Raw genomic sequence first — 24,519 nt, forward strand, 5'->3', positions numbered from 1 at the left:
TTATGCTGCTCAAACTGGTTTTCCTTATCTCCTTTTTCTACAGCATTGTTTCTGTTTTGAAACGGAAAAACAGGATACACTTTCATTTCCCCACAAATCAGAAATATTCAGTGGGAAGAAAGAATAGAAAAATACATATTTTACAGTGGAAAGTTTGGATAGGATGACTTTCAAGTGCCTAATACAAAGACCATGAAATAATGGCTCTAGGTCTGACATTTCATTAGGACGATATAATATATGGCTGTTGCTTTGAAAATTAATGTTCTGTTGATTTGATACTGCAGAATACATTTGTTGAACGTTTGTTTAGCTTTTCATTACAACTATTTTCAGTCTTCCTTCACTTAGGGCAAGAAAATGTTGAATTTACTCACCTCACTCATATAGAATTTTTCTATCTGACCCTGTCAAACTCTGCTGTCAAAATCAAGCACAAAGCTTGCTTCTCTTGGAGCAAAGCAGAAACAGTTTCAAACAAAACCAACATCCCCTCCAGTAAGAATTTATTAGCATTTTTTTAAAATATTCTAAATATTTTCTAATTTTCTAAGTAAAATTAAAGCTAAAACTTCATTTAAGCTTTTTTTTTCCCAAAAAATATATAATCACATTCTTAATGCCAAAAGCATGAGAGTAATTTCAAGAATACCATCTATTTTCACCATCAGAACCAAAAACTTTTCAGTTCTTCACAATGTTGCAGATCCTAATCTAGCACTGCTTTTGTACCATGTGGTTTTGGAAACTTTATGTCACCTGAGCTTTTGGCACTGAACAGAATCATACTTGACTTCTGATTTATAGCAATCCGTCTTTAACCACGTACACAGCACCCTAATTATTGTAGGGTGTGAGTACTGTTATTTACCTTCGGTTTACAGTTCTTGGAGTTACAACTCCAAGAGACTAGGGGTCGTGTTAGTCTTCCTTGCTTGAATATAGGAGGCAAGGCTGAAATTGGTTTAAAAACAGAACAGAATGGAAAGTGCCAAGGTATGATAGACGCTTCCTCATCTCAGCGAGCTAAGAATGTGGATCCATTTCAGACAGCGAAACTAAGACGTATGCTAAAAAACAAGCGCAAGAACATGTACCAACTATTTTATACAGAGTGCACCATTTTGTCTGCGAAACATAATGGGAAACAACGGGGCCAAAAACACGCGTCCCCACAGCTTCTGTGCCCAGGAAAGAGGTCTCCAGCGCACGGGGACCGGCCAGCCCAGACACCTGCCCTCCCTGCTGCTTGTCCCCTGCCATTTGGAGTCACACCATCAGCAAGTGTTAAGGGTTGAAACAGATCTCAAATATCACCTAGTCCCAATACCCCTGACATGGGGCAGGGACACATCCCTGTAGTCCAGGTTTCTCAAAGCTTTATCAAACCCGGCTTTGAACACCGCAACCTGCTTTTGAGCACTGATTGATGAATCCACGACCTTCCAAACTAGGCAAACTGTTCCACTGCCTCACCACCCTCACGGTAAACAATTTCCTTCTCACAGCTAAGCTAAATTTCCTCTCTCTCAGTTCGTGCCCATAAAGAAGATGGCGTCACAACCAACGCTGCCGGAAAACGTTTCTGGACCAAACACGTAACTGGGGAAAAGGAGCGCCTGCACTCCAAACACGGGAATGGCTTCTCTACAGAGCTCCGGGCATCAGATCTGCCTTCCCTCCGAGCAATGCCTTTCGCTCATGTCTTTACGGAGTCCTCTCGCCACCGCTCCCTACCCCCGCGCCCTTCCCCGCCCGTCCTTCCCGCCGCCTCTTCCCGCCCTCGCCTTCGCGTTTCCTGTGCGGGCGGAGGAGGTTTGGCCCCGTGGCGCCGCCGTCTCCCAGCAGCTGCGCTGAGCATCATGGCGGCGTGTCTCTCAATGTCAGCGGCGCTGAGGGGCCTCGTCGCTAGGAGCGGTGCGGCCGCGGTCCGCCCGCCTCCGCCCAGGTAACGGCACCGCGGGCTCTCCGCCGGCCGTCCGGGGGGCACCGCCGCACCCCGGCGCCCGCGGGGGCCCGAGGAGGCTGTCCCGGGCCTGGGCCTCCGCCGAGGCCTCCCCAGGAGCTGGGCCGGGGGAGCCGCGTAGTGCCCCAGCGCGGGTGCGGGGCGGCCAGACTGGCAGCAGGCGCCGGGCCGAGGCTTCCTCCGTTTCGTTCCGTGCGTGTCCTTGCCCGTCCCCGTCTGTCCGTTCGTGTCCTTGTCCGTCGTTGCTGTCTGCCTGGCGGTGACCGCCCGCCCGATGTCCTTGCGGTGCCTGGAGGTCGAGTTCTGGTCGTCATGGCCTCGCTGCCGGAGAGCGTAATCGCGGCAGGAGTCTTCCCAGAGATTTGCACCCCAGTACATTCTTTTGTATCGTGTTGCCTTTCTTTTCCATTCCTTTTTTGAAACACGTTACTTTTTTTCAGAGGATGAATGCTGCTTTTTCGTTGATTTCGTAAAAATAGTGTTGGAAATAGCTTTGTAATGTTTGGTGGCACTTTGTCATTTGCTTCTTTAATACAGAGACCTGTGTTAGGTGTCATGACCCAACCGCGAGTTGAAGATGCGTGCATATGTTTATTTTTGTGCCTCTCACAGGCCTGAAGCTTATGTAAGACCCCACTGTAGTCAGGAGAAATAACGTGGCTAAATACCTTTAGTTGTGATTTGGAGGGTTTGCTATTTGTGTTCCTTAAGTCTTTACTTAATAACAGATATAGGTTAGTTCCAGTAATTTTTTTAAAATATGTGGGGCGTTTTAGATGAGTATGTGTATATAAATACGTGTGCCTGCATCTAGGAAAGAACTATAGCTCTGCTGTTTTTTCACATTTTTATTCTTTGATTGTCACGTTGGCTACTGCTGCCTCCTCCCTCCTGAAATGGCACCTGTTTTATTCTGTTGAAGGTTAATTGTCTGTCTCCTAAAAATGCTTTGAAATATGTGAGTGCGGATTTAGGAGTTCCTCTACACTGATCCAGAAACTCACTCTTCATGTTCGGCTGTGCCTTTCTGCCCTTCTTCTGCTCTTCTGTGGTGCTGACAGAACTGTTGCCTGTCCTGTGTGGTAAATTGGGTCAGTCAAGTGATTCAGGCTAAAAATAATTTTGTTTGTCTTAAATTCTTACCATTCTACATTTCAAGTAATTATTTCAGAATAAACAGTTGGATGTAGCAGGGCTGGGTATGACAAGCATGGAAGTGTGAGGTAGGTACACTTCAGTTGGCATTTCTTCTTTGAAACAGTGCATTAGGTTCCTTGCTTACCACTGAAGGTGAGGAAAAATTAGTGTCCATTAACATTTTCAGTAAGAGGAAGGTTGGGGAGATGTGCTTAAGTGGGACTGAAACTTATATTTCACATTTTGTAGGACAGTGACCTAATCATAGGTCAGCAAGTTTTCTTGGAGAAGAGGGAGAGCATTTTCAGTTTCGCTTAAAGTTCATTCACAGCTTTGTAATCGCTGCTTGTTGTTAGAATGAGAGTAAAATTTTCTATGGATTAAGGAAAAGGTGCTTCAGAATAAGATCGTTTTGGCAGTATTAGGGAATGCATAAGACTCATTCATTGTGTAAGTTTTGCAAAGTAATTATTTCCTGGTTAAGTAGGCAATGAAGCAAATATTTTCTTAAATACTCGTTTATATAAAAATATCTATATATGAAAAATATGTATATGAAGTTTTATTCTTAACCATCCTCTGCAGTCTCCCTACTTGCTAGTGAGAATCAACATACATAATTGCAGAAGAGGATTTAGGGCTCTATGTTTTAAATTCAAGATGTCTTCCTTGCAGCTCACATTGAGGTGATAAATCAGATAGAAGTAGACAGGAAGAAAGTGTATTTGTTGCTTTTTTACTTTGTAATGCTTCTTGTATGCAGCTGTTTCTTTTTCTTTGTTACATACCATATAGTCTTTGTTACAGAGCATGGAATCATTTGTGTTTCATCAGAAACCTAGATAAATTTTACTATATAGATAGATGCCTCAAAGTTGACAGTGTACAAGTCCCATTTTCAGCTTTAGTGTCTCACATCTCCCGACCTCACAGATGAGCAGCTATCCAAAAGACTGCTTCTTTGAGAAGCCAGTAGTTTGCTGCATATCTTGCAATTGGATATAAAAATCCTGCAATACTGGTTTCCTTTCGGAAAAGTATTTTGACAGATACAATTTGATACAAGTAGTCTCTTTGTTTTGAAGCATATTTGATGTATTTGTCTGTCTAATTTATTGGTGGACTAATCTCTGTCATTGTCAAACTGTAGAAAGAATGTTTTATACTAGTATGCTAGATGTGTGTCCTTAAGTAAATACAGGTGATAGAATTACTAACAATAAAAATTATTGGTGTTCTTAGGAGATGACTGAAGAAGATTCTGCAACTGTCAACTGTGAGGGCATTTGAATGACTCATATCGCTCCAGCACTATGCTTTGTTTACTTAGATTCAGAGTCAAGTTTGGTTGTTTGGTAAAACTTAAGGCAAGTTTCATGTTACTTGCCGAAATTTGGTTATGAGAGTAATGTAGCTTATTGTTTAGACACTGTAGGATTAAATTTTAAGCATTCAAAGTGTAGTTTTATTTGCAGTGCATTTTAATGCAGATTTTTGCGTGTGACACTTCTTACAGTGCTCCAGTTTTCAGAACTTCAATTAAATAGTAATATGGTCACTTTCCAAGAGTTACAGGAGAAATTCTGTATGGATTTCTCATAGTGATATTTGGTTCTTAGAAATCTCATTTCATCATCTAGTGCAAATACTGCTTCTATGGGGACACGTTTAGACGCTTTAACATACACATGCCCATGCTGCCAATGATTCTGAACTGGTTATTTCCACAATATGGGCATAAGTGTTCAGTCTGAAATTAAGAGAACGTGCAGCAACATTCATCATATCTTCATGAAATTCTGAGTGCTTGTTTTGAATCACTTAAGCAGTGGTTACTGAGTCCCTCATTATTTTATCTGGTGATGAGCCTAATAGATATCAGCAGGTACTTGAGTTGGTTCAGAAAATAGAAGTGTCTGCTTTGCATAGATCATATTTTGAAGCTTTCATGCTTGTAAGTTCTGTCAAGTTTTCAGGAGGCTTGAAATTATGTTGAACGTCTTCTCCCTAATTTAACCTAAAAGATTGCAGTTTCCTTCCATTAGAAATATGGGCAATTGAAGCTTTCAAAAGAAAGAGAAATATGGGCAATTGAAGCTTTCAAAAGAAAGCTTCAAATTCCTGCTGAATTGAGAATCAGATATTTATTTCAAAACTACTTCAGGGTGTTTCTGAGAAACCCTTTCTATCACAATTTTTTTGAGTCAGAGTTAATTTTTGTTGCTGTAGCAGAATGTTGTATGGCCACACACTATACATTTCATGATAATGAATTTTTCATGTCACTTTTCAGTGATTTTTCAAAATGTGTTACCTTGCTCTTGTAATGCTGTTGTAAAGACTGAATACCACAACAAATGTTTTGCTGGTTCATCGTTGTTGCAGGTTCAGGAGGATGCCCATGCACAGAAAACTCAAGATGCAGTAGGAATTGCAAAGCAAGTCGATTTTAGTGGTCACTTTTGCATAAATACATACCAACCTCTGGATGTTGGAGAAGCCAGTGAGCAGGAGAAGGAGATGGAGCATGGTGCTCAGGTGGGAGGGGTGGGTGGGCTGTGCACTTTCCGGGCACCCCTAGAAGAAAACGGTGTGTATCATGTCCCCCTCTCCCCTCCACCCCAGAACCACACCTTGTATCACCTCCTCAGGAGTGGCCAGTTTCAGCATCACCTCACGCAGGGCTGGCGCATGAGATGAGATTCTAATGGCCAAGATGACAGCTCTGTGCCAGCAAGGGCTTATTCCCCTTTCACAGGATGAATTCCACTCAGTGACTGATAGCTAATTTCATTGCTGAAGGGCAGTCTTACCAGCTAACAACAACGTCTTTTACATTATCCTGTACATGTGTACAACAGCAGGCCAAATATGGCAGGCCTTAGACCTGTCTTCTGTCCCTGACACAGTCATAAATGGATCTGAGGTTATGAAAGTAAAGAATTATGAACACTTGTATAGTACGAATTCACTGATACTCAATTCATACTCAAGAAATTGAGGAAATCTGGGATGTTTCAGTTTTCAGTTACTGTCTTTATAAGCAGGCTTTCCCCTCAGGAAGATAAGAGAGTAGCCATTTTTGTGGCAAAATAAAGGATTTCTTAAAAAAAAAAAAAATAATCCTTCTGTCTTAATTTTTTATCCTGTCCTTGCATGGAAAATACAGAAAATGCTTACTAACTTGAAAAACAAAAATCTGCAAGGTAATTAGCTTACTCTCTTGTGTTATTGTTTTATTGGGTTTGGTTTTTCTTCTTTCATGAAGTAATATTGCTCTTTTTTGCATGTGAATACCAACGCATGTGTTAAAATATGGCTTAGTAGACTTCCCAGAGCTAGGTCTGGGTAAAGCAGAGAGCTATTTAAAGATGCACAAAGCCCTGACTGAATCTGGTTAATAGAAGCACTATTTGGGCATTGTTAGTGCTAGCCAGTGTGAGATTTTTGTCAAGTCTGGAATAGGTGGCATGCTGTGGAAGTTGTATTACTTATTATTTCATCCACCTGTTGTATGTGTCTGCTGTATGCTTTATTCCATACAATATATAAATGTATGTGTGGTGTTGTCAGGCTCAGACACATCAGAGGCTTTGGTTTTCATTAATAAAAAAGATAGTTCTGTAGCATTTATCTTTGTTAAAATTATTTCTGGTGGCTGATATAATCTGCATAGAGAACCTGGAATAAAATTTAAAGATAAGACCAGGAGAAAAAGCAGTCTTTTTGCAGTCTTGCCCTAGCTGCAGAAGAGATGTTTATAGATAGTTTTATTTTGGTTATTCACCAGAAAAAAAGATATATTTGGTTTTTAAAACACCTATTTTTTTTTTTAATTTTACAGTTTTATGTTAAGTATGTATTTTGGTTTTAATATGTATCAGAGTAAGTACAGTGAGTCACAGTATCTTACAACATAATAGCACTAAGGTAAACTTAAATCTGGAATAAAATTCCTGCAGTTTTTTTGCTCGTGAAATTGTGATTACATGGAGTGTTGCAGAAGACTTAAGGTGAAAGGTAAGGAGAGACAAATGGACATTGACAAGGGGAGAAAAAGGTTAAATCCACTACGGTTCATATATGTAATGAGGATGAGTTTAAAAACAAAACTCCAGGCAGCAGTGAGTGTTTGTCTGACCTTGCAGACATCCTGAAGCAGTAGTTTGGGAATAGGTAGGTATTTCGTATGTTTGGAGTGCATAATTAGTTTGAAAACAACTGCTTTTGACTCTGTCCATACTGTTCAGATAGTGATCGTGTTGTTAAGTGAGAGTCTAGGATCCAAATCTTGCCTGTTCACTGTGACTGAATGCAGTATCAGTAGTTATTTGTTGTAGTCACAGGTCCTTTGAAAACAGCCTGTGTCTGGCTCTTTTGAAGGACTGCTCTCTTTCTGCAACAATTTTGCATGCCTTGAGAAAGAGAAGAGGAAATTTCTGAAAAGTAGTATGACTTCATACCCTTTGCAGTATTTTATGTAGTGTCTCAAAACTGCTAATCCATCATTACTTGAGTAGTTGCAGTACGATAACGTACTCATGTCTGTTGTTCATGTTCATGGGTGTGCACCATTATTAAGATATCAAAGTGATTGATGTGAACCATAATTGTATCTTAGATTTCCTGCTTTTTTCCTGCTCTTTTTTGGCATTATTGGAAGTAGGGTGCAGGAGTGCTCCTTGTTTCCTTAGGAGTGGAAAGAGTAAGCTTTTGGAAAGCCCCCATGGGCTAATGGAGGTGTTGGATGTAGTGAAACATGGGAGCAGTAGAATGTTGCTGTCAATGTGAACAATTCCATCATACTGAAAAAGTGAAAAATATTGTGTATCATGTAGTTTAGTGTAAGCTCAGATCAAGCTCAGTTGAGTTCTTAAAGTGTATGGGATTCTTGTAGTGTTTGTGGAAGTTCACATACTTTCATATGAGCTACTAGTACACGCTAGTATACATACTACAGTAGTCCTGTAGAAGAGGAAGAGATGGATAGAAGGATGTGCAAGTAAGAGGGGTAGATAGGAAAAAAAAAGTTCGGGAGAACCAAAGTTTGATAATGGGGCAAGGAAGAGATGTGTTGTTCCGGAAATGGCTGTTTTTATAATGTATTTACAGAGAAGTAAGTAGAGCCAGCATCATGACAGCAAAGTGTTCCTAATAAGGCTTCTTAGATTGCTCTTTCTTGTTGGTCCTATAACTTGGGGTGACTTAATTGAATTACATTCAGTTCTTTCACTTTTGGAATTGGAAACCCAGAGGGGAGGAATGACACTTTTCAGAAAGTAAGGGTTGAACAGAGACAAGTAGGCAGATTTTCAAGATACATTTGTGTTGAAAGCTAACTAGTAAATAAGCAGCGTGCTTTCTTCTCCACTAAAACTGCTGAATGTTCTAACCAATTGTGTGGCAACTAACCATTGTGGGCTCAGAACTGTAGGTTGCTTACATGAAGTTTGGCTTGCTTTTAAAAAAACGTTGTTGCATGTGATAACTTTCTGAAAAAACTTACTGATTTGAGAACCTAATAATCTTCTCTCTACTTAGAAGATTTGAAGAGGAGTGGAGACATGAATAAAACCTCAAAACTACGCCAAAATTGAAAAACCAAACAACCTCTCAAAAAAGCTTTTGAGGGTAGAGGTGAAGTTTGTTGGCAGTAGTATCCTAAAACAGAAGGACATAATACTTTCCTTTAGGGAGTAAAGAATTTAAAACAGAATCCTAAGACTGCATTTGAAAAATTACCCTTTGTTTTCAAAACAATCCCCCAAACATTCTTATGGAAAAGACTTTCATGTTGATATATCCTAATACTGAATATTTTATATCTCAGAGTTTGAGAAATATATTTGTAGAACTTGTTGCACTAAGTCGAAACACTCTTTTTTTCAAATAAATTAGTCAATTGTACAGTTATGAAGTGCCAAATGGATACATGGGGAAGGGGAATAATTATGCCAGCTGTCAATGGACAATGTTTCAAATTTGTGTTAGCAAAATAATAAAATTTGCTTTATTGCTGTAGGTTTAGTATACCATGTTCAACAGATTTAACTCATACTGGAAAAATACTGCTATTTGGATTTTAAAAATGACCTTAATTTTTCCTTAGTGTAAGTTTGAGTGTTTTGACTCAATTTACCTTGTTACTGCCTGTCTTAGATGAGAGAGACTGTTTTAAGGGACTGAAGTGCCAAGAGGCTTCTATAGTTAGCAGGGAAACATGAACCTACTCGCAAATAGTTTTTAAAAACCCCAAGTTTAAAGACTCTTATTTTATACTAATAATTACAGTAAATGTCTATGATCCCTAGTAGCTAAGTGTTGTATATCTTGTGTCCATGTGCAAGTTTTCATTCTTAAAATAATACAGTGGATTTTGCTAAGTTTTTGAAATTCTTTTGTAAGCATTTGATTTTGAGCGTGTTAAAAAATATACCTCCAAACTGTCTTAAGATCTTACCCATTTTTGTTTCTAATAAAAGAAATCTCTAAATTAGCGGGAGGCAAGCTGAACGGTTTATATTACCTTCTTTATAATGGATTAGGAAATATGAAAGCCTTCTTTTTCATATTTTCTAAGAAATTAATAGTGTTATTTCTGTCTGAGTTTCAAAGGGCAGTTGTTCTCTCCTGATGGTGTAATAGTGTATTTAAGTATTATTTAGTTAGCTCTATCTAGCTGCAGTAGTTTCTGTCTGAATCTTCCCTTGACCCATAACTGATGTTGAAGAAGTAAAGTAACTTTTTCCTCAACAAGGCAGACTGTAGGCAGCTCCAGAATGTGTGTGGGCAAACAGTTCTTGCAGCTGCTTATTTCTGGGGTCTTAACATGAAAGAGTTCATAAACAAGTTCTATTCATTTTTTTAAAGGCAGACGTTATGTATTTGATATAAATATTTTCAGACCTTTTATGAATGTATCTTTTATATATGATGCCTCTGACATTGTCATTTGTGATCTGTCAAAGTAATCTTCTGCTAAATGTTAATGAAGTAATCTGCTAAGTGTTAGTGATGCCATTTATTTTGAAGTCCAAACTAAAATTTTGTTACAGATAATGTTGAGTTTTTAATATTTTTTTACAGATTTCAGTACTTTAAGTTAAGATTTTTATGGATATTGCATGTTCAAAAGTTACCATGTATCAATTATCTTTCTACTATATTTTGAATGAAGGAAAAAGGCAGAAAGCTCTTCGTGCAGTAGCTTTGACTATTCTGTCACATATTTGGGGAATATTTGCATCTGCTGCATAAGTTATTGGACAGAAAATTCTGCAAGAGTGATGTTTTGTCATATGCCAGTGTTTTTGACTACCAGAAAAAGAGACAAATAATCCGCATGTTGTCTGAACTGGTATTCAAGAATAAGGTTAGCATTTAAAACAACAGTGTTGCCTTAAGGCTTTAGAAAACCGTGAGTAATATCAATACTTCCAGGCTTCTTTCAAAGGGAGAGCTAACAGCTGCTCGGATAGTATGAGTATAAAAAGCAAGAGAGAATAATACTTGCAGAGGAGGAGAGGATCAGTGTACAAGGAAGAGTAAAAGCGAGCACACAGGGTAGCTGGTGAGGTTATTTTTATTCTCAAAGGTGAGTTCTCAGAAATGCTTTTGAGATGTACGTAAATTCATAAATAATGACAGATGGAAATAAAATTAAAACAGATAATTATGTAAAAACAGAGCACTCAGGCTTTCTTCAAATGTAGGCTTCTTTCATGTAGCTTGGTAGTTTCATAATATTTCTCTTGTAGCAGACAATAAATTGTCCTTCATCAGTTTAAAGAATTGTTCCGAGACTGCTGATTCAGTATGCAAAAAAAGGAAGGGGTATTTTTTTCCTAGCTAGTGCCATGTAATTGTTGCTTGCACTTGTGTGCAGAATAGGTGTTAAAATTTTGGTGTGGTAATTTATTATAAAACTCCCGTGGGAGACACTTACATAGGTTGCTTACATTGCAGCCAAGCATTTGTTTTCATCTCAAGATGGATGTGTATTGTAGAAGGTATTTAATCATGCTGGTACCCACAACTAAAAGCTTGTGTGGTTAGTATCTTTTGAAAACAAGATAAGATTTAAAATCAGTCATTATAGAGAGACTACATAAAAATTAAGTCCTTTGCTTTGGTTGCAATATGAGGCTGAAAACCAAGTGCAGATAAATTGCATTGCACTGGAAAAAAAATCCACGGTGTGTATTTGATAGGAATTAAAGACAAGCAAAGTGTTGGGGAGAATCAAGGGCTGTCTAGTCCAGAAAGTAAGGCAAGCTGGAAAGTAAGGGTGACCCCAGCAGAGGCGGTGCCCTTATGACCAAGACAGAAACCAGAACCAGGGCTGGCGGTGGGTACACCTAATGATTCAAGCAAGGGCTAAAGACCCAGAGTCGAGCTTTTCAATGGAACACAGGGCCACAGGCAGGGGATATTTATGGGGGTCCTGTGTGAGGCTGGTCATGGCCATTAAGACCTGCTAGCACCCTTAAGTGTCCTGATGCATGGTCCAAGAGAGTTTGTCTTTTAGACTGTCATTATTAGAGCACTTGAAAACTCAGACTATATTCTTGCATGTAAGGTGGCAGCATTGGTGTCTCTCCTCTGCGTGTAACTTGTAGTCAAAAATTTATTGAAGTATCATGGAGGTTGTTCTCCTCAGAGGTGTGTAAGAACCATGTGGGCAGACAGATCAAATGGTGCAATTAAGGTGTGTGACATGGAGGGTAGCTAAAGGTACATGATAACTGAGGAGTGGTAACAGTTCAAAGGGGAATTGAGGACAAAATTAGTGTCAGAAAGGAAATTGAAAAGAAAGGTAGCTGAGACGAGGCGTAGTTCACAAAGCAAGTGTGAAATTAAATCATATAAAATAATAATACCTAGATTATCCCATTCTCATCTAGAATAACAGCTAAGCACAGAGTTTTGAAAAGAAACCTGTATGTCATGTTCCATTTGTAAAGCATTTTGCTTTCTCTAAGTGGCTTGTACTACAAACATTAATATATAGCTCTTAAATACAGTTTGTCATAGCTGCCCAACAGCCAAGGCTTACTAGCCGAATAGGTTATGTGACTTCCATGGACTTTCATGTTCCCCCAAATCCTATTTCCCAAAATAGTCACTCAAACCATGACACTAAATTTGGCAAAACAGAAATTCAGCGAACATGAAACCACTACACTATTATAAATCAAGATGTAGTTTTCCAGTAACATTTTAAAGGATTCTTTTTTGTGTTGTAGTTTACAATTCAAGTGTTTGAGAGCATTAAATAAGAAAGAAGTTGTCTTTTACATATATATATTTATATGGATATACACACATATATATACTGTGTTTTACAGGCCTTTGATTATTAGACTAAGAATAAATTAAGCCAGTAAGTGCTGTCAGATTGAAGGACTAAATTAATAGCAGTGGAAAGGGGTGAAATACAAGACCATGTTATACCATAAATCAGTTTGCAAACACAGAGGAATCTTTACTCTTTTTTTTTCTGTTTAATGTTGTATGATTCAAAGGCTCTTTTTAAAAATGCAGAGAATAAGACAGAGGTGGGTTGTGGAACATTAGTTTCATTCCTTACAGTTTTGAAATGAAACCCTTTGACTTTTGTTGTTCTTTCTATAAAGAGAGCACAGTTTTTAGTTTTGTCAAGTTGTATGGATTCCTGAATGTGTATGTGTGGGGAATTTGACATTTAGAAAGCACAAACAAAGCAAATGTGTCACCTGGGTATTTTATCTTTACACCCTACACAACTTTTCTGTCTTCTTTTTTAACTTTACTAGGATTTCTAACTAATGTGAATGTAAATTCTGTTGATAATTGTTATGGGTTGTGCAGCATTTCTAATATTTGTCTTTTAACTAACTTGCCTGTATGAGGTTTCTGGTTCTTGGCAGCCTGCTGCTTTCAGTTTGTCAATTGAGGTTAATTCCGAAGATTAGATGTTCCAGTTTTGAGAGTAGTGTATAATGAAATGGTTTATTAGCAGCTGTACAGGTGGCAGTAATTCAGAGATCCTGTGACCTGATAGCAGTTGGACAAATTACTGTTATAATGTTATAAATGTAGTATACCAAGTCTCCTTTCATAATTAGTTCTTTGATTTCTAGAACAAAAATATTTAAATAATTCTGAGTAATTTTATTTTTAACATGTTAAGCCCCTCTCAGAAGTGTTTCTAATCTGTTTCCTGTAATCTGTCAGAGACCACTGGTATGCCCTGAGTCATGTGCATGTGATGGTCAAGGAACACTGACATGACTTTTTTTAGAAGTTTAATATCAAATAATGACTTGCTTTGAATTCAATCCAAGAACTTGAAGAAATGTTTCGATACCAGCCTGAGATTTGCAAAAAACTGTTTCAGGATGTGCAGCTTGTTGCTTGCCAGTGTGCTGACTTGAACCTCCAGGCTAGCTCAGTGGATTTTTGGCTGAACTCTTCCTTGACTTCCTTGACACAATGCTGTTTGCATTGTGCGTATGCTTATACTCAAAAGTTTAAAAGACACCTGTACAGCTCTGCAGGAGTAGGTTGGGGATGCTGTCTACCTGAGGTGGAGCCTTCTGAAGGACTGGTCTTTGTCATGCACCCAGTCATGTCGTCTCATTTAGGTGGCTGCTCAACTGGGCCCTTGTTTGAGTCAGGGAAAGTGCAAGCTTGGTACTAGGTCAGAGCTGACCTTCTTTGTTATGTCTTGACTGCAAGAAAGCTGATTAAATTAAGAAAACTGGTGGTGGGCAACTCATGTCTTCACAGAACTGACTTGTATCCTGAGGAATGCACTGGGATGCCGGGGTGGATATAGCACTCTGGTCCTGGGGTAGTTATGGGACCATTGTGCAGTGGTTCATCTGATACTTGTTTGAATGTAGTAGGTAAACATCATATTCTCACCTGTGGGATAATTAAAGTGTAATCTAAAATAGCTAAAATTTGATTTTTTCCTACTTAATGAAGTATTCACTACTTGAAAATTTAACTAATTTAAAAGAATAATAGAATATTCTGAGTTGGCAAGGATCCACAAGTAAGCCCAGCTTCTGGCCTTGCACAGGAGGGGTCCCACCAGGTGTCTGAGTGCACTGTGCAAACACTTGTTGAGCTCTGTCTGGCTTGGTTCTGTGACCACTTCTGTGTGGAGCCTATTCCAGTGCCCAGCCACCCTCTGGGTGAAGGTCCTTTTCCTAATATCCAACTTGAACCTCCGCTGACACAGCTTCATGTTGTTCCTTCAAGTACTGTCATCACAGGTAAGACATCAGTGCCTGCCCTCCACATCCCCTCGCAAGGAAGTTGCAGACTGCAATGTCATCTCTCTTCAGTCTTCCCCAGGCTGAACAGACCAAGCTGCTTCTTATGTGGCTTCCCCTCAAACCCACCCTTCAACACCTCCATGGCCCCCCTGTGGGTGTTAGCTAATGGCTTTGTGACCTTCTTGTATGGAAGTGTCCCCAGCCCTGGAGGTGAGGCTGCCCCAGCTCAGAGCAGAGGGGACAATCCCCTCCCTTGCCCAGCTGGCCGTGCTGTCCCTGATGTCCCCAGGACACGCCTGGCCCTCCTGGCTGCCAGGGCACTGCTGGCTCATGTTCAACTTGCCCTGGCCCAGGAGCCCAGGGCCCTTTCCATGGCACTGCTCTCCAGCCTCTCATTCCCCAGTCTGTCTGTACAGCCAGGGCTGCCCCAGCCCAGGGGCAGAATCTGGCACTTGCCCATGTTAAATTTCATCTGGTTGATGATTGTCAGCCCTTCTGATTATTAAGATCTCTCTGTGCAGCTTCTCTGCCTTCAGCAGCTCCTCTGCCTTCAGCAGCTCCTCCCAATTTAGTATCATTGTCAATCTTGCTTAGTATCCTTCCCAGTTCTGCATCCAGGTTGTTAATGAAGATGGTGAAGATCTCAGGGCCTAAGATGAAGTTCTGTGGAACCCTCCTGGTGACAAATCCCCAGTCTGATGTCACCCCATTCACTGTAACCCTTTGTGCCCAAAGCATGAGCCAGTTCTCACCCATCCCATCATGTGTTTGTCCAGTATTCAGCTGGACATTTTGTCCAGGAGAATCCTGTGGGAAAGAGTACTGAAAGCTTTGCTGAAGTCCAGAAAGATCACATCAACTGCCTTCCCTTGAACAACTAGGTGTGTGACCTTGTCATAAAAGGAAATTGACAAGCAGGGCTGTTCCCTCATGAAGCTGTGCTGGCTGTGACTGATGGCTGCATTGTCCTTCAGGTGTTTTTCAGCAATTCTCAGAATGGTTTTCTCCAAAACTTTACCAGGCAGTGAAGTGGGACTAACAGGCTGGTAGTTAAATATTTGTAAAGGCAGGTTAACTTAACATTTAGCTTCAAAGATGCATACTTTAAGTTCCAAACCACAAGTCAAATGCTTATTTCAGTGCTAATTTAATACATTTATATAACCATTGCTTCTTTTCATAAGTTTTGCCTGTCAGAAAAGCATAGTCAGTTCTTGCCCTGTTTTCCAAACATAAAACTGGAAAAAAAGATTTATTACATCTGAATTTATTAGCAAGTAGAAGCAGTGTCTATGTATTTATGTTTTACTTTTGATCACTTCAGCAACTTATTACAGAAATTTCAGTTGTTAGGATAAATAAATCAATACTGCTTTAATCCATTTAGAAACACAGTTTCCTCTGTTTAACATCATTTTGTAGGCAAAGGAAAAACTTCAAAGCCAACTTCATCAGGGTGTGAAAGTATTATGTATTAACGAGGAACTTAGTTTTCCTCCAAACACAAAAGTTAATCCTGCTGTTCATACTACAAAACAGAACTACATGTCACCAAAAGCAGCGTTTGGCACTATATTATGTTTGCTTCTGTTGGAAAGTAGTAAGACTAGTAAGTGAAACTGAGCAAAAATAAGATACCATTGACTCTGTTAAGTCATTATCACTTCAACTACAGTAGTGAGTTTAATACCAGGGAAACATTATCTTCTGTGTTTAAATTAATCTCTCACAAGTTAAACTTTGCAAGCTGTCTTTATTAAAATGCATTATGTTGGGGCTAAATAAAAATACATTATATTGGGCTGAATTCTGATCTGTATTACATTTGACATTATATCGTTATTGCCTGTGTTTGATGTGCGAGAACTTCATGTTGATTTGTGTTTAGTCTGTTTCACAGTGTATGGCTAGGCTTGATGCTGTGGAAGTTGTTAGCTGGTATTGTTTCTTTCTGTTATTTTTGTTTTGTATTTAGTGGTTTTGTGGTGGCTGTACATTTTGAAGCTTATATTATTAGAAATGCAATAATATTAAATGCAACAATATTACAAAGATTGGTTTTCTAAGAATTAACAATATTCAGTGTCTTGAGTGGTTCATCATGGCTTCTGCATATATACGTAAATTTACATCCGCTGGTGCCCTGGTCTTTCAGTTGGAATACTTAAAACATCCTTTCGATTTACTTCTTGATGACTGTCTTCATTTTTCATGTGGCACATGGATCTTTCTTCAGGGCTTGGTTTTACCTGTACATTATGATCGGATTACCTGTTTTGTAAAACCTGTTTTTTTAACCATCTCTCCAACGGTTGACCAAAAGGGGGTGCTAATAGATCAAACAGTCAGGTGTGTTGCCTAAAGAGGTTAAGGAAAAGTTTTTGTGCAATGGTTTAAGTCCCAACTACTGATTTGTGTCAGGTAAATACAAGTTTTCACATCTGGATGTTGTGTAACATTCCGATCACATCACTGCTCTCTGCGGAAGGCAAATTCATGCCATGTAAATATGGCAGCATCTTACAATGTAGCGGTTAAGCATGGGTTACTCAGCAGATATTTACAGTGGTCGAATTTGTTGGGTTTTAGCAGATGAATACAAATACCCAGAACTGACTGCCAAGTAATATGTTTAAGTCAGATGCCTTAATTCAGATACCACAAAAGACATCCACTGGCCGTTTTTTTTGCTGTTTGGTTTCTCCTGTTGAACAAAGGTGATGGCTTCATCAGAGCAGGGGCCTTTAATTTAAAGAGGGAAGTGAAGACCTAAGAATCTTCTCTGCAACAAGGAACTGCTATGCCGTTATCCCATAGTGGGAAAAGGTTGAGAGATGGTTGTGACACCTGATACTGTTATCAATATTGTGGTTTTCCAGTAGACTGAAGAACTTCAGTGTCTTCTCACTGGACTTCTTCATTTATGTAGCAGGGATGTGGAAAGCATTTGTGACTTTGCTGTAACTGCGGATTATGGTGGAAGGGGAAGGGGAATACACATTTATCATAGAAGATGTAGATAGATAATCACAGTATTCATATTTTCAGGACACATGGTACCTACAGAAAGTTTTAAATTCTAAAAACGTGTATTTTTTGCTGGTAGTCCTCGTTAATTCATTCTGTGTTACTGAGCTGATGTAAGAGTTACAAATATTTAATAAAACCATGTAGTTTAGTCTTTGCCAAATACCTATTCATGTCTTTGATATACAGTAAAAGACGTTTTACATAATCTAGATTTATTGTGAGAACCTAAAATAACAAGTAGAAGTTGTAATTATTTCTGGATGCAATGTTCAGTTCTGTAATGCCTCTAAAGAGCTATGCACAGTGGAAGAAAAAGTTACTTTAACCTTTTTTAGAATTCCTAACACTGAAACCCAGAAATATCATTAAAGTATTGTTTTGTAGCATATATATAACAAAGTCTGTGCGGAAGTAATCAGATTGGTGGTAAAGACAAAATTTTAGTATGCAGTGTTACAGTTAAATGAACTGTAGCAATTGGAATAGTGAAATTATCATAAACTATAGAAAATCTTAACTTATAGTAGTGTCAGTTATGGTGTAAGATCATATAAATCAAGATTAAGGAATTGAGATTCTCAACACAATGGCATGGGGCAGGGAGAAAATCCTTCTGCGAATATAAATTATATGGCCTTTAAATGCTGGACTCAGAAGATAAAGGAGCTGCTATGGGAGTGGGAACGTATATGAAAAAATCATAAGGGAGAGACGTGACATCTTTTAGTAAACCCTAATTTTTGTTTTACTGATTTTGAAGAATTTTATTTTAAAAAGTGGGCTTTTACAATAAACCTAGGTTTTTACATTCAAATGCCTGTTCATCACTAATAAGCTCACTGTAAGGAAAACATCTGGGTAGATTCACACAGAGCTGTGGCCAGCTTGGAGCCTTGTCGCACTTTATTAGATAGTAACCACACTTGTTTATTAGATAGTAACCATGAAGGAAGTTCATTTGGTACATGTTTTGAATTGATCATTAATGAGCTTAGAAAATAGCAAGGTTTATTGCTGTTGCTAGGTATGTGTAAATCTTTCTCTACAGTTTCTGAAATTCTGAATTATTTTAACAGTCTATTTGTGATGATTCTAAGTATTCAATTTCTAGTAATACTGAATCAGAGTTAATTACACTTAGAACCGGGTAGAAGTAGAACCTCCTGCTCTTAAGGCCTCATCCCAAGATATTTCAACAGGAAAAAAAAACCAAAAAAGCATAAGCAGTTGAAAAGAAGCAACATGGGGGTAATGTATACCCATATTGCTTACAAAGAGGAAGGAAGGGAGCATATTACCTTTCCAGAGGTTAGTAATAGAAAAAAGCATAGATCTTGTGAGAATGGAACTGTAAAATCCGTGTTCTGCAGTTCTGCAAGATTAACTGTCAGAAAAGCTCCCCAAAAGTCAAGGCAGATATGGGCAAATATTGATGGGGAGTTTCATGAGAATTACTGTGCTGTTGAGAGTGAAATAAAAGGCTTAAATCTAGTTTTCACCCAAGTGATTGAGATTGCAAATTCATTTAACCTGAAGGTAGAACAGATATTATAAAGTTTATACAATTTCTAAGGTAAAGCTCAAATGAGGGAATAAGACTTTCCATTGTAGGAGTTTGAGAAGAGAGGGTTGTGTGAAAGAGGTGCATTTCCTGGTTCTGTCCTCAGATTAGTTCCTGACATTAGCTACAAACTTGCAATGAAGACTGTTGAAAATTAAACAGAAGTTCTAGGAATCAAACTACACTTCCTATTAACTTTCAAATAGAAGTATTTCAGTTCAAATGACATTTCAGAGTTGCTGGTTTTTCCAAACTTCAGATTATTTTCCTATGAGAGATGCAACAAGTGGAAATATCGTCAGCCTGTCATCTTGAAAGCACAGCTGTAGAAAGTATTTTTACATGGAGGTGTCTCCTCCACTGACTTGAGATTCACTTTCCTAGTCTAGTCCAAAAGCCAGTTTTTAACTACTCTTCATTTAGGAAGTTCTTAGAGAAAGTGTGTTCTTTCCAACTCACTGCAGTCCAGGGATGGACAGAAGGCAGCTCGTTTAAGGTTGCAAATTCCAGTTACAGTTGTGTGTTTTCCAGAATCGTGTTGTCAGGGGAAGTGTCTGAAAAATGATGAAGAGGAAAAATTGACTTAGGTTTGTAAGCTGTCCATCCACTTTTGAAGAATAGCTAAAATATCATGGAGAGCTATAAGGTATGATGCCTTGGAAGTTATCCTATTTCTCTGGTGCAAAAAATCCAGCTCTCTCTGTAAAATGTGGAGGCATCTCAGAAGGAGATTCTGCCCACCTTTAGTCTGGTGATGTTTTGCCCGGCTCTTTATCATGGCATTAGTAAAAACAATGTCAAATGATGTAATGCTGAGTGGAAATAATTTTCAAGGGCATGACATTTTTACTTTTCAAAACTGATTAATGCTTTTTCAGTTTAATAGGAAACAACCCACTTTCAACACTATTCAAACTAAATTGTGCTAAATTTTGTTCGTAAGCGAATCTATACTACAAGAAAAAGTATCATCCTGATCAGCCTTTTAAGAGCCCTAGTATACATGAATCTTTACATACCAATCGGACCTCTCCACAGAGCAGGCTTCAGAAAAATTCTTGATTTGTAGTCTAGGTGAATTTTCTTTAGAGAATGAAAGAATTAAATTGCATAATCTACTGTGATTCATTGGACATACGTTAAGTAATGTAGTGAACACTGTTTCTATCACGTGAAGTTGCAGAATGCCTGCAGAATATCACTTTTGATATTAAAGTTACTGTAGTGGGGGAGAAACCTAATTTTCCTGTTTCAATGCTTTTTTCCATATTTAAGGTTGGATATTTTGTGGCTTTAGGTACTTAGGACTGAACACAAATGTAATGCTGCTGTTCAGGACTCTCTTGGGATAACTTCTCTCTTGGTGTGTAATTGAATAAGGACCAAGTATCTCTCTATTCTGTTTTTATGATGTATTATTTTACATGTACAAATTAAAAAATAGCAGCTGTGTTGAGCCAGAAACACTCTGTCTGGTACAGAGATTTTGAGCTAACAAAGTAGCTACCTTGAATTTTTCTGGAATTACTGTGCTTTCTTGTGCTTGAAAACTTTGGAGTTTTGGAACAAAGTAACTTTCCTGACAGATTTTGTCACTTTAAATAGGAATAGATCTGTCCATGCCATTCTATAAACTTTGTGCTTTGGAGATGTTTTGAAGTTGTTAATGGCAGAGGGAAGATAATTAAGTAGAATGTAATCTGTGTTGAAAGTATGGATTTATATTAAATATTTCTGAACTGAACCTTGTTGCAGTTGCTTAGTTTCAGAAGTATGTTGTAGAGAAAACTGAATTCCTGCATTTTTGTTCCTCATTTCTTTAAAATGGCCTTAATTAAATATGTAGCACACTATTGTCTACCTGGATTTCTCCAAGGGTTTTTATATGCTTTGTCAAAGCCTCTTTCCAGAAGAACTGGTGTGTTACAGTCTAGTGAATGGTCCATGCAGTGGGTGGGGAACTGGCTGACAGGCAGCACTCAGAGGGGGTGGTGGTGCCTCAATCCTTTTCACAGTTGCAACCTGTCACAAGTGGGGGTTCCCAGGGGTCAGCTTTGGGCCCAGCACTGTTTGGTTTCTTCGTAAGTGATCTGTGGTGGGATCCTAATGAACCCTGATAAAAGTTTGCTGATGATACCAGGCTGAGTGGGGAAGTGGACACTTTGGAAAGGAAAATCACCCTGCCAGGATGATGTAGACAAGCTGGAAGAGTGGGCTAACAAGATCCTTATGACATTCAACAAGAACAAGTTGCTGTTGTTCAACCAGGGAAATCATAATCCTGAACTGCAGTTTGGTCTGGGATTTACCTCACTGGGGACTAGCTCTGGGGTAAGAGACTGGAGGTCTTGGAGGAAGACAGTCTCAGTCTGTGTGGACTGTTGCTTCTGAGCAAAGACGGGCAGCAGATTACTGGGTTGCATCAACAAAAGCATAATCAGTATAGGTGAAGAAGTTGTGGTCCCACTGTTCTCAACATTTCTCAGGCTGTACCTGTAATAGTACATGGACAGTAGACTACATAGACTGGAGAGGGTTGAAAGGCCACAAATATTGTCAAAGGACAGGGAAGCCTGCCATGGGAGAACAGGCTGAAAGAACTGGGTTGGTTTAGTCTTGAGAAGACTTCGAGGAGACTTATCACCGTGTTCCAGTATTTTAAAAGGTGGTTACACAGAAGGTGGACACTCCTTTTTTACAGTGAGGAGAGTTTTACAGGTTTACTCCTGTGGAGATTTTGGTTAGACACAAGGAAAATTTTTCACAATGTAATTAAGTCAGTCAGCTATTGGAACAGTCCCCCGGGAAGTGTGGTGGGTTCCTCAGTGTTGGACAATTCAGAGATTCAGCTGGACAGGGTGCTGGGCCATCTTGTCTAGACCGTGCTTTTGCCAAGAAAGGTTGGAACAGATGGTCTTTGAGGTTCTCTTCCAACCTGGTATTCTATCATGAGGTCAGAGAATTAGGTTTCTTGGCTTGTTTCACCTGCTGCTGCATTATTTTGCCAAAAGATGATTTGCACTCAAAGGGCCGAATCCTGTCATTAGTGACATAATGTAAGCTACGGGCAAATTTAATTTGTTAATTCAGTGATGTGCAGTTGGATTCTCTGTTTCAATATGTATCTTACAGATTTAGCAATTATGCAAGAGGATGAATTGTGTTTCTTGAAAATGAATGGGCTGGCCCAGAATTATTAAGAATTGAAGCTAAATAGTTGTGAGTTTTGCCCACTCACAACCAGAAAAAACTGTGTTTGCAGTATCAGCTTAGAGTTTGTTTAGTCATTTTTTTGGCTTTGGTTTGGGTTTTTTTGAATTTGTTAATGTCCTGTTAGTGAAGTGTAGAACTGGAGCTTTACCATTACAAATAGATTTTGGATTTTTTTTTTTCCTCTGATGCCATCAGTTTAAGGATCAGAATTCCAGAATGCTTCTAGCAGCCTTGTATTTTTCTGTCTGTTCGTGACAAACTAGCTACTGTACATTCATATAGAGCAGTACAGTCCTTGCCACTGGCAGTCTCTCTGTGACAGAGAGCCTGTAGGCTGACATAAAGTGCAGCCTGTTGTGAACTGCTAAGTGGGAGTCTGCCAAAAACTCAGCAGACAGAACTAATTGGGGAGAAAAAGGATTTTTGTGCCCTCATCTCTCCCTCTTCATTTTTTTTTACAAGACGGATATTGTTAAAGTAACTTGTTTATGTAAGATTTGTCTGCCTCTATTTTCTCATTGCATGAATCATTTTTTAACTTCAAGTCTTGCACTGCAGGTCACTGAGCACTTCCACATGGCGGCTGGCGCGGGACCAAACTCGAGACACGCAACTCATCACAGTTGATGAAAAATTGGTAAGGGTTTTTTACTGAATACTATGATACAGCCTTCAGGGTTATTTCTACACAATAGGCATTCAGTATGGTATTCTGCCTTCTTCTAGGAAAGCCACATAAATGTGAACTACAAAGCAACAGTCCTTTATACACTTTTATAAGTGGAACATCAGTAAAACATAAGTATGTGAATGAATATGGCATTCTAAGTGTTAAGCAATGTATAATGATGAGTGCCTTATTTATTATTGTTGTTTTAGTCCAAGACCAGTGTGAGCTGTAATTAATAACAAGTTTGTTCTTTTTGAAATTTATGTGTATTTTTCTGTGTGGTGAAATGATACGGAATTTGCCAGCTTCCTGAAATTTTCTTCATTGGTACCCATATTACTAAAGATACCATGTAAAAAAATATCATGGAAGATTATTTGTTTCTATCCACATACACTCTAGCTTTTGAATATGCATGAAGGTTAGATTACAACTGGAAACAAATGCATAACATTCTTCTGCTAATCAGCAGCAGATCAGAAATTTGGCAATCTTTTCTTGTAACTTTTTCCATAATGTGTGGTCTGTTACTCTAGATGCAACCTGACACTTATGTTTACATTATTCAATAGTATCATTTTTGTAAGACTTCTGGGGGGGAATGCATCACAGCAGGAGCACGCCTTTCATTGGTTTTCATATCACTTTCGAATCTCCAGGAAAACAATGTTCCTATCATATGTACCAGACAGTTCACATTGTATGTGTCCTTTTTATATCCCTGAAGCTATACTAACTACCTAAGTAGTATTTGGAATTTATATTTATAAATTGTACATTTGTAATGATATGTGCAAGTTGAGACAGCTGAGGTTTAACAGGCTTTTGGAAAAAAAATGCTCTTAGTTTAACAGCTCTTTAGGGCTTTTTTCTCTGATGATTTGTATATAGATGTAACAATGATAATCTACATACGAGTGAAAAAAATAATCAGTTACTTCATAAACTTCTTTCTGAATTTAAGAAATAACAGTATAATCTTAGATTTAAAAATTAAGGGAAGAAATAGTACTTTATTCTCACAAATATGATTATCCCCCTAGTCTAGTTGCATAACTTGGTAGAGATAGTGAGTAACTATATAAATAAGATTGAACAAGGCAGTCGCAGACCTACATTTTCCTAAATGAATTCTAGATGCACCGTTCTTTAATGTTAAAATACACATATGCATATATATTTAAATACAGCTTTTATAATGCCTGAAAAGTATCAGGTTTCCCTGTTATGGCTTTAGGTGATGGATACATATGTTTGAAAAGACTACAATGTGAAGACAGCCACAAAAAATACTCTCTGTCTTCCATATTGAATTTAAATGTTCGTTATCCAAAGTTACTGTTGTACATTACCCTGTCTATATATGAGAGTTTATACTTCCAGTTGAGTTAAAGTGAAACTAGTTTTAAATACAGCTATTCAGTTCCCTTAGTGTTATTGTAAATACACTGTACATGGAGTGCATGTTTCTAATGTCATAGTATGTTGGTCATCAAGTTGAAAACTCCCATGTCATATTTGCTGAGGTTTTTTGAGTTCTTGTATTAGCAACTGTTAAGTATCTTTATTTTGTCACATATAATGTATCAAAAAATGTGTTTTATCTTTATTTCTTGAAGTATTGGGTTGAATGTCAGACTGAATAGTGTTTTCTTACAATGTTGTGCATGTAGGC

At 38.5% G+C, this 24,519-nt stretch overlaps 1 protein-coding gene across 1 annotated transcript in view; it reads left to right on the plus strand.

Annotated features, from left to right (window-relative positions):
• Positions 1-1,794: 1,794 nt before the first annotated feature.
• NDUFS4 (NADH:ubiquinone oxidoreductase subunit S4) overlaps positions 1,795-24,519 on the plus strand; it is a 47,844-nt gene continuing 25,119 nt past the window's right edge. The window contains exons 1-2 of the mRNA XM_066339755.1: positions 1,795-1,948; positions 22,733-22,811. Of these exons, the coding sequence (XP_066195852.1) occupies positions 1,863-1,948; positions 22,733-22,811 (165 nt within the window). The 5' untranslated portion in view covers positions 1,795-1,862. The remainder of the gene's footprint in view (positions 1,949-22,732; positions 22,812-24,519) is intronic.

Source organism: Sylvia atricapilla, chromosome Z (assembly GCF_009819655.1).
Source record: "Sylvia atricapilla isolate bSylAtr1 chromosome Z, bSylAtr1.pri, whole genome shotgun sequence".
In the NCBI taxonomy this organism is placed as follows: Eukaryota; Metazoa; Chordata; class Aves; order Passeriformes; family Sylviidae; genus Sylvia; species Sylvia atricapilla.